Source organism: Zophobas morio, unplaced genomic scaffold, assembly GCF_036711695.1.
Source record: "Zophobas morio isolate AGI-343-1 ecotype UQ-CSIRO unplaced genomic scaffold, CSIRO_AGI_Zmor_V1 ptg000006l, whole genome shotgun sequence".
NCBI lineage: Eukaryota > Metazoa > Arthropoda > Insecta > Coleoptera > Tenebrionidae > Zophobas > Zophobas morio.
Window position 1 is genome coordinate 2,229,658 of NW_026972111.1, and position 11,304 is coordinate 2,240,961.

Here is an 11,304-nt window from a genome sequence, read left to right on the forward strand (position 1 = left end):
TTTGTTTAGATTTAACAAAAGTAAATCACTGAAAGTGGAAGTTTTCTTCCGATTTATATAGGCAAATCAAAATGATAAAGAACGGAAGTGTGTCCACATCGGTTAGAAGGCGGATATGTATGTAAATTAATTAACTAAGACAACTTGGTAAAAATGAACAATACAAAAGCTCCATTTGCTCGTTAAGAAAAACATCAAATTTACACTAGAGAATAAAATAAATAATTAAATTTGAAAAACCTAAATTTCTCAAACATTGTTAAAACAATGAAAAAAAAAGCAGCAAATATTTATTTGCCTGATGATCCGTCGTCTGCTTACGGTAGATAATTTTCTGTTTCGTTGCAACAAACATATTTTTACAGTTTTTTTTCTCGATATAACTCGTTAACAAACTCAAAGAAACAAAACTACCACTTCCGCCAGCATGTGTTTACATTTTGCTAAAAAATATCGTGATTTAAGTGATCATTCTTAACTGAAGATAATGTTGAAGGTTACCTGAACTCAATGATCTAATTCAATTGTAGTTTTTAGCAAAATGAAAATCTGTCATTACCTCTACAGTTCGAAAAGAGTGTTTTCGTCTGTCTGTCTGTCTGTCTGGTGTCTGTATCCATTTCTATTAGACAAGTAATTTCCGAAACTACTCGACCGATGATTGTCACAACCTGTATGTACACTAGGAATATCATGTAGATGGTTAACGCTAACTAAAATTTGGCTACTTATCCCCAGCACCAATGGGACAACGTCATCTCCAAAATTTATAAGAATTTTTTTTTTATTGTATAAAATAAGATGTTATTCTTGTAATTGTGCTGTGGTGTGTTAATCCGTGTCTAATTTTACCCCAGACACCTCAAATTTTTGGAAAAAATTCAAAGCTGATAGTAATATTGTGCAATAGAAATAACTTGCAAAACTGATTGCTCTAAAATCTTGTAAATATTTTAAGGTTATCGTAGTCATGGTAACCGTTAAGCAAAATTTATTCGTTTATCCCCTCCCAAAAAATTGATAATTTCTCTATAAATTGGTTCTTTGATTTTTCGACTTTTCGATTTCCAGATTTTTCGACTTTTTTTGACTTGTCGATGTTTCGGTTTTAGGATTTTTCAATTTTGGGGTTTTTCAATATTTCGATTGTTCAGTTTTTCGATTTTTTGATGTGTTGATTTCTCGATTCAATTTTTCGACATTTTAATTTTTCGAATTTCTGAAATTTTAGAGTTTTTACTTTTTTGATTCGGTATCTCCACCTTTCGATTGTTCGATTTCTCATTTTTAGATTTTTCGGTTCTTCAATTTTTCTACATTTTCGTTCCAGAATTTTTCAATTTATCGATTCTTCAAATTCTCAATTTTTCGAATTTTCGATTTCTCGATTTTTTATTTTTCGATTTCTCGATTTTCTGATATTTTAGTTTTACGATTTCAGTTTTTCGATTCTTTAATTTTCCATTTTTTTGATTTTTCTACTTTTCGATTTCTCGATTTTTCTATTTTTATATTAATTTTTCAATTTTTTAAATTTTAGATATTTCTATTTTTTGATCTTTCAACTTTTCGAGTTCTCGCTTTTATATTGTTCGGTTTTTCAATTTTTTGACTTTTAAAATTTTTCATCTTTTTTTTTAATTCAATTTTTCGGTATTTACATTTTAAATTTTCAGTTTTCCGATTTAGATGTTTCGATTTTTTAATTCTTCGATTTATAGTTTCTGGGATTCTCGATTTCACAATCTTTAGAAGTTTCGATTTCTAGATGTTTCAACTTTTTTAATTTCAATTTCTCGGTTTTTTGATTTTTTTCGACTTTTCGATTCTAAGCTTTCTCAATTTTTCGACATTTCAGTATTGGGATTTTTCAGTTTCTCGATTCCTGAGTTTTTCGATTTTTCAATTTTTTGATTTTTTTATTTGTGGATTTTTCGATTTCTCAATTTCTAATTTTTCGATTTTTAATTTTTCGATTTATTAAATTTTATATTAACGATTTTTCCATTTTTGGATTTTACTATTTTTTGATGTTTCGAATTGCCGATTTAAAATTTTTTAGTATGTATGCCCATATTTCAATTTGTCGGATTTTAAATTTTTTCGACTTTTAATTGTTTCGATTTCTCGATTTTTCAAGTTTTCGACATTTCAGTTTTGAGATTTTTAGTTTTTCGATTCATCAATTTTTCGATTTATCAATTTTTCGAATATTTTAATTGTAGATTTTTCGATTTCTCGGTTCCTCGGTATTTTTTGTGATTTATCAGAAGACCAGGTATGGGATTTTGTTTCTTGATCGAAGTGATAAATTATCACTTGCGATAAAGGTCATTGCGTTGCTTTTAAATGCAAAGTTTGCATTTATTCTTTGCATATAAGCTTATTAAATGCTCAAAAGTTTAAAATCACCTTAATTTTAAGAACTTATAACTCAGAATTACGATTTTAAATTTCTATTTTGACATAAATTTCGAGGTTATGTCTCCAAAATTTATCACTTCATTCAGAGCTATCGAGAAAATATCACTCCATGAAGACATAATTTCGTGACAGAATCGAAAAATGTGATAGAAATGTCTCACCAACTCAGCCTCTCAACCAATCAGCAAACGAGATTTTATCGCTTTTGAGTTTTTTTCGATCGAGAAACAAAATAGCACCCCCGGGACTTTTTGGGCTGGGGAAGCTGTGTCGAAATAACCTTCGACAAAATTTTTAGTTTTGCCATGCAGATTTTTCAAAATATAATTTTTTGGAACTCGAATACTTTTCTGGTAATTTCCTCTTATTCGGGGTATTGGAAACACACAATATGGAAATGTAATGTTAAAATAAAAAAATATTTCTTTTACTTAAAAAACCCCGTTTTTAAAATAGAATTATTTAACAATTTTGTTTTTTGTATAATTTTACGCCAAAATTTTTACCACATTGATTTCTTCTTTTATAATTTATCGTGGTATAGTGATTTAGGACAACAAAAAAAAAACAAAGATCACAGCAATATTTTTGTTCTATTTTCATTTTAAAAATAAAGTGATTTTGAAAAATCTCTAAACTTTCTCATGTAAGGTTCCAACGACATTACCATTAACAAAATCAAACACAGATATTCAGATTCCAATGAAGGTGCTGAAGTCGAAGAAATAGACCAGGAATATGAAATATGAAGAATACTCTCGGGTATTATAGTCTCTAACAATTGGAGGTCGTTCAAAAAGTAGTTCGTTGAACAAAGCAAACACTTCTTCGTGGCTTCGAAGCCTATCAGAACGATCCTCTTTGACAGATTTTGATTTTTTGTACTGTCTTTATTAGGACCTAAATGATGCACTTTCTAGTTGACAGTCTACATTACGATTTGAAAATCGTATTTTCAAACTTTCTATTATCGTATTACTAAAGATTGACATTTGGGGATCATAACGTTTATCGAATATTTATTACAATTGGATGATTCGGGTAAATACCACGTTTGAAAAAAAACACAGGTTTGACCAGCTAAATAATTCTATTATTACTTGTCACGTAAAGCATCAGTTTCAAGTTTGCAGTAGTCACTAAATCTCTGGTTTATTTTCATCACACCGCGGAAGGACATTCGAAATGAACCACATGAAACTCCTAGAAGTTTTGTTAGAAAAATTATCTCAAAAACTGGTGTGAACTAGGTGACTACGAATGAGATTTACTTACCGTGTTAGCAGTGTTGAGAGTCCCCGTTATCCTAATAAAAACCACGACTCTCTCTTTAAAACGAAGATTCTGCCAAGATGTGCAATCTTGGTTTCTTAGATCCACGGCAATCTCCCAGTCTGAATTATCGATGGAAGTTTCAACAAAATATCTATAGCGTCTCGAATCGCGGTCCCATAATAAAAGTCTCATTGTTGAAATTATGTACGGTTGTGCTACGATTCGTAATGATTGTTGATAATAAGACAAAGAAAAAGTAGTGATTTACCCAGTTGGATGGTGAGATTTCCACTGCTTATACTATGCCAGGAATAGCCTCTACTCCCATCGTAATCATGTACATTACCATTCAACAAAACGGAAGGATTTTCTCTTAGAAAATGATCATATTTATGATGATTTTGCACGTATTTTTCACTTACCCTTTAATGACAAGCGCTTTCTTGTCTAAAGTTGCAACATTATAATTTGGGCAGATAATGCCATTTGTGGTTGAAGGAACATTATTTTTGAAATAAGCTTCAAAGGATATGATGTGAAACTCCTGAATAAAAAAAAAAAACAAATTAAGCATGTAAGTACGTTTTGAAATGTTACACTGTTGATTGTGTTTTGCGTTCCCACGATTTTTATGTATTGCATCACCTGCTGATTAAAAAACAAAACTTGGTCTGAACGACAACTAATGCGACTATAGTCGATAATTGTTCTCCAGTTCTTCTGATCAAGTGAAACCGAAATGTTATAAGAATAAGAGCTAGAACGAATTTTCTTAAAACTGTCAATAAGATTCTTGTAAGTACCGTGTATCGCCATCCCAGAGTCTCAGTTTGATGTGGTTGACAAAGGATGGAGCTCCGAGCTTCACAATAATCCCACTTTTGCCGTCTATAATATGGTAAGCAAACTTACTTTCTACTTTTCCACCACCTGTCAACAACCAAGCTGTATTTGTTCCAAGAATCACTTCAGCGTTATGTTGAGCAGTTGCTAGATTTTCATCCAAAACTTAAAACTCTCACTTAATTTTTTTTCCCAATTTGGAGACAATTTCTTACGATAGAACCCTCTAGAAGTGGAAGTTTTTGCTTTGACGCCAACGATCTCGGCAATGGCTTGTAACAACTTTTCACAGTCGAATAGTTTCGAAGGCCAGACTGTACTTACGATGTCCACGACAGTCATCGACGATAAACGAACACACTGTTTAACTAAATCATCAACGTCGTTGTGAACGTTGCACCACTTAGCCACGTTTTTGAAAATTTCGATTTCGGGAGCAACAAAATTATTGCGTTGTAAAAGTATAATCATCGATTTCTGTAACAAAGGTTTAATATGAGTCAAAATTAAGATTATTCTGGTTTTACTTGAGACAGGTCGGTGAAACAGTCACTAGTGACGACTTCAGATGCGTTAAGGTCCATGAAAGAATGGCAGGCTTCGAGCAGTTCTTCTAATTCGTAGAGATTGGCAGTGTTCAGGACGGCGCAAACATTTTTCAAATTTAGAAGAGGTTTTAGTTTTTTAATGATGGTAGTTTGGATGTCGGTGAATGAATATTGATGGGCAAGTCCTACTATCTCAAGGGATGACTCAACATCGGAGGAAACAGCGATGGTACCTGAAATTCATGTATGAATCTGGCTCTGTTGTAAAAACTGACGTTCACCTGTATAAATGTATTTCAATAGACTACGTAAAGCGTCAAAAGTCACACCGGTTATTGTTATTTCGGTCTAAAATTTTTGTGTAAGGATTATTTTGCTAGAAATTGACAAATTTTTTACCTGGTTTGTGTTTTGCGGATCTTCGTAAAGTAAAGATTCAAAGTACTCGCTCCTCATGGCCAGAATCACCTAAAGTGTGTAATATATTTTCAATAGTTCATACCAAGTAATTGTAGACTAACCTTGTGAGCGTATAGTTTTTGGTCATCGACGAGTAACGTAATATCAGAAAATTTCTGGCTGAGGTACAGAGATGCGACATCTTCGAGTAACTTGGTGGTGTCTGTAATAGTCACAGTTTCGTCACTTTGTACCATTTTGTTTAGATTTTACACAGTTTAAGTGTTTTCGTTTAACGATACCAACACTGAAGGTGGAAATATTCTTTTGCTTTATATAGGCAACACAAAATGATAGAGAGAGGAAGCGCAACCACTTCGGCTAGAAGGCGGATATGTATGCACAGAAACATTTAAAATGGTAATGAAGAACAAAGCACAAAATACGAGATAATTTGTAGTGAAATAGGTGAAATTATAGTTAAATTAATGTACTGAAATAATTTCCATCATTGTTTTTGATATACCTAGATTACATATTTTATTGTTCCAGCTCACTATAAAGAATTTTATCCTAAATCGTCTTCAATCGATTTTAACGTTCTAGATTTTTGAAAAATCTTTACTAAACATCTATTTTTCGACAAAAGCGGACATTGTTTTACAATAATCAAAAACATTCGCAGTTGTTACTAAAAATAAAAACACGCCTGGGAAACTTTCTGCGTAAATTGGTTTCTAGTGATAATCTTGATTACTTCTACGATTGAGAGGTTCCAAACGAAAAATAAAAAATCTTCACTTCTTATAAAAAAAATCATAAAATTTTCAATATAAACGCAATTGAAAAACGCAGAATTCATTTTTTTTTTTTTAAACGATGGACTAACAAGCAACAGATATTTGCATAAAAATCCGTCCTCTGCTTACAAGAGATTATTTTCTGTTTTGCTGAAAACAAGCTCTAATGAAAAACATGTTTGTGTTTTTTGTTTTGCGATATGACTGGTTCACAAAATCAGAGAAACAGAAGTTCAGCTTCTGCCGATATGTGCCTACGTCTGTTTAATAAAAAAATCTTGAATATTTTTAGTTGATAATAAGTCTGTCTTTGTTTTAAAATAAGTGACGCTTTTTAGCTTCAAGGGTATTTTGAGATATTTTTTTTAACAGAATCCTTGTAATTTAAAATAAAGATAACGGGTGTTCATTTAAAAAATTCGTCAAGTTGCCACTGACTTTTTTTATTAGCTTTCCAATGTAAGTAAATAAGTGAGGAGAAATAAATATTTCCGATAACTCCGTTCTACGATTTTTCTATTTTTGTATTTTTGGTGATGCTAATTTTCGATTTCTCCACTTTTCAATTTCTCGATTTTTTGACTTTCCGATTTTTAAATTTTTCAATTTTTTATTTTCTCATTTCTCGTTTCTAAATTTTTCTATGATTCGATTGCTTAACTTCCAGATTTCTTGATACTTTGGTTCTTCAGTTTTTCGATTCCTTAACTTTTCTTTTTCGATTTTTCTATTTATCGATTAATCAATGTTTCGATATTTCAGTATGACGATTTTTTTTAATTCTCAAGTATTGGTGTTACTAAATTTCCGTTTCCCGATATTTTGACTTTTCGATTTTTAGATTTTTCGATTTTTTTGAAGTTCCCATTTCTCGATTTCTGACTATTCGATGTTTCGTTTACTCGACGTCTCGATTTCTCGATTTTTAAGTATTTCAATTTTTAAAATGTTCAGTTCTTCCGTTTTTCAGGTTTTTGATTTTTCGACTTTTCAATTTTTAAAATTTTCGATGCTTCAGTTTTCGAATTTTCCAACATTTCGATTCTTAAATTTTTCAATTATTGGTTTCCATTTTTAGATTTTTGAATTTTTTACCTCTTCGATTTTTCAACTTTTCCATTTTTGTTGCTTTTTTGATATTGCAATTTCTCGATTTACGAAATTTTCATGTTTTGATTTAACTAAATATTTCTCGATTTGTAATACGTCAATTTTTCGATTTCTCGTCAACACGGTTTTTACATTTTTCAATATTTTGATTTTCCCATTTCTCGATTTTTCAAATTTTCGATGATTCCATTGCTTGACGTCTCGATTTCTTGATTCTTCAATTCTTCAACTTTTTGATTTACAAGTGTTTTTTTTGATTTTCCGACTTTACGAACTCCCGATCTTTCAACTTTAGATTTTTTAGTTTTTAGGTTTTTCTATTTATCGATGTATCAATGTTTCAATATTTCAGTTTTGCTATTTTGGTTCTTAATTTGTTGGATTTTTCGATTTTGTTCCCTTTTCAATTTTTCTGTATTTTAATTCCTAGATTTTTCGTTGTTTCGATTTTTCAATTTTTGCATTTTTATATTCCTGCTTTGCAGTTTTTTAATTTTTTAAATTTTATGCTTTTTTCTAAATTTCCGATTTCTGGTTCTTTGAGTTTTCAATTTTTAAATTTTTAAATTTTTTCATTTTCTCGTTTCACGATTTCTGACTGTTTGTTGTTTCGATAACTCGGGGACTTGATTTCTCGATTTTTAGATTCTTGAATTTTTTTACATTTTTCAGTTTTTCGATTTATGGATTTATTAATTCCTCCGTATTTCAGTTGTGGGAATTTTGGACATTTCGATTCTCAAATTGTTTAGTTCTTGATTTTCATTTTAAGATTTTTTAGATTGTGATTTTTCGATTGTTCGATTTTCTGATGTTGCGATTTCTCGATTTTTCAATTTTTGCAATTTTTTAATTTTCCGATATTCTTGTTTTGTGATTTTTCAATTTTTTGATTTTTCAAGTTTTCAGTTTTTTGCGTTCCTAAATTTTCTATTTTTGGATTTCTCGATTTCTTGATGTTTGGATTTTTTGATTTTTCGATTTTTTTGATTTTCCCATTTCTCGATTTCCCCCTGTTCAATGATTAGCGTACTCCACCTCTTGATTTCACGATTTTTCAGTTTTTCAAGTTTTTAATTTATTAGTTGTTCCGTTTTTCAAGCTTTTGCTTTTCCAATTTTTTGATTTTTAAAATTTTCGATTTTTCGACTTTTCGGTTTCTCGGTATTTTTATTTTTTGATTCTTGAATTTTTCTTCGATTTATCGATTTATCAATTCTTCCACGCTTCAGTTTTGATTTAAATTTAGATTTTTCAATTTTCTACCTCTTCGATTTTTCAACTGTTTTTTTTGATTTTTTGATACGATTTCTCGATTTTTTATTTTTCCGATTGTTCGATTTTGTTATGCTGATTTATCGATTTTTCTGCTAGCTCGATTTCTCGATCTTTTGATGTCCCATTTTCTCGATATTTCATTTTTTTTGTTTCTTCAATTTTTCCATTATTACAATTTTTTGATATTTCCACTTTTCAGTTTTTCGATTTCCCAATTTTTCAAGAGTTCAGTTGAGGATCTCTCAGTGTCTCGATATTTCATTTTTTTTTATTCTTCGATTTTTCGTTTGTTACGATTTTTTGATATTTTGGTTTTACTAAGTATTTCTATTTCTCGACAACTCGGTTTTCCGATTTCTGAAATTTTTAGATTTTTGAAATTTTTTATTTTCTCATTTCAGGATTTCTCAAATATTCGATGATTCAATTTTTCAGTTTTCCGTTTTTTAAAATTCTCCATCATACAGTTTTTCGATTTCTCAACTTCTTTTTTCGACTTTGTTTTTTTGATTTTTCTATGTATTGATTTATCACCGTTTTAATTTTCAATTATTTAAAATTATAGAATCTTAAATTTTTCCAACTTTTAAATTTTAGATTTTTCAATTTTTTGATGTTTCGATTTTTCGATTTTTCTATTTTTCGACTTCTCGGCTTTAAATTTTTCAGTTTTTAAAACTTCCGACTTTTCACTTCTCCAATTTTTCTATTTTTGAATTCGTATAGATTTAGATGTTTCGATTTTTCGATTGTTCAGCTTCCCGATTTTAAAATTTTCCAAATATTCAATTTTTAACTTTTCGAATTTATATAATTTTGATTTCTCGATTTTTCAGTTTTTCGACTTCTGGATTATTCGATTTCTCAACTTCTCGATAAAGATCGAGAATAACAAAAGTGTTACCCCATTTCTCGATCTTTCAGATTTTCAATGTTTAAAATTTCCAATTTCTTCGATTTCTGTCTTTTTTTTAATTTTTTGATTTTTTTCTCCGACTTGTCAATTTTTCAAGTTTTCGATTTCTCAAATTTTGTTCGATTTTTTTTGAAGGATTGCTCGATCTTTGAATTTTTCAGCTTCTCCGATTTTGATTTTTAAAAATAATAAATAATAAAATTTTGGTATCAAATTTAAGGTAGTAGAAATCCTGTAGTACATCTAGTAACTCAAAATTATATTTTAACAATTGCTTCCACTTCCTGTTCAAGTCCTAAAAAAAAATCTATTTTCAATGATTTTCCTTTATGACTGTTGCAAACGTTGTTTTTGCTTTTGATTAAAAAAATTGTTTTGAATTTTGTATTGTGAAATTATCTTATTGAAGGACTACACTCGAGTTCTAAAATCTGTAGCAACAGTTGATCAAAAATGACGTTCTGTAATTCCATCATTTGGCGATACCAAAAATCCGCCACCCTTTTCCCTAATTAGAGCACTTCTGGCAGATCTAGTCCGAAGAAATACCCACACAATTATGATAATAACAAAAGTGTTTCTCTTTTATTTCACGTCACGTCCCCTCGCCACGTTCCCATCATAACGCATCCATCAAGCATCCGCCCCATGTTCACCTTTTCTAATTCACCAACAGGCCCATTAAACACCATAAAATTGATTAAATCCCCGATTAAACAAATTGCCATGTCCTGCCATGCATGCCAGAGGTACATAAAAGATACAACCTTTATTCTCTCACCAGCACAACCCGCCGATATTTTTCCTCTTCTCTCCTCCATCTTTACGATAACAGCCCCGTTCGCAATTTTTTCTTTAGCGCCGCGCATCCTGCAAATTGTAGTGTTTGCTCACGACCGTTTGCATCTCCTACTATTATCAAACAATTACTTTTATCAATATTCTAGCCTCATTTGCTTCATGACTAGTTACGGCATAACGGACACGCTCAATTTGTTCGAAACGTTGCGTCCACGCCGCCGCTTTCGTCAGCGAGAGACGGAGAAAGGGAGGCCTCTGAAGGGTTGCAACAGAATAATACATTGCAACCTAAAGCATTTTTCGTTTTTAAGCTTAATTGGTCAAAGCTAAGGAAGTGTTGTAATCGAATCCAGTTAAAGTGTTTCTATAGATATTTGGAAAACGAGTTGAATACTTTATTGGTTAATAAAACAGAATTTAAAAAAACAACTGAATTGTCGTTTCCTGTATTCTTCTTCTAATGGAACAACTTTTTTACGGCAATCGGACGACTCATTTAGACGAATTGGTTTTACTTGATTCCTAATTACGTCGATGGCACTGGCACTAAATGTTGCATTGTTGTTATTTACACGTACTCTTGATTTTAATGTGGACCATATCATTTCAATCGGGTTAAGCTCGCAGTTTCTTCAAGAAACTTCTTAATTTCTTCTTTTCTCGATCCAGAATTTGGATTTTTTCTTGCCTGGACGGAATGATAGCTTGAGGTATCATAGTTGCTGGATCTCATTGGCCAAAATCAGCCTTATCTTAGCAGGTACTAGCCCCGCCCACCCACCCTCTCTTTTCTTAGAGGATATGTCATTTGCCAAAATCGATCTTATTTTAGCAGGTACTAAGCAGAGTTTTCTATTTTTCGATACTTCGAATTTTCGATATTCTAGTTTTCAAGTTTTTCAATCTCAAT

At 30.9% G+C, this 11,304-nt stretch overlaps 1 protein-coding gene across 1 annotated transcript; it reads right to left on the reverse strand.

The window, feature by feature from the left end:
* Positions 1 to 3,504: 3,504 nt before the first annotated feature.
* LOC135123314 (BTB/POZ domain-containing protein 9-like) lies at positions 3,505 to 5,781 on the reverse strand. Its single transcript, XM_064047846.1, has 11 exons — positions 5,612 to 5,781; positions 5,490 to 5,558; positions 5,372 to 5,438; positions 5,070 to 5,323; positions 4,758 to 5,019; positions 4,503 to 4,707; positions 4,297 to 4,456; positions 4,122 to 4,243; positions 3,968 to 4,071; positions 3,700 to 3,914; positions 3,505 to 3,627 (listed from the first exon to the last, which is right to left on the reverse strand). Exons 1-11 carry the CDS (start codon positions 5,744 to 5,746, stop codon positions 3,586 to 3,588), a joined length of 1,635 nt encoding a protein of 544 aa, XP_063903916.1. The 5' UTR covers positions 5,747 to 5,781; the 3' UTR covers positions 3,505 to 3,585.
* Between the last annotated feature and the right edge of the window lie 5,523 nt (positions 5,782 to 11,304).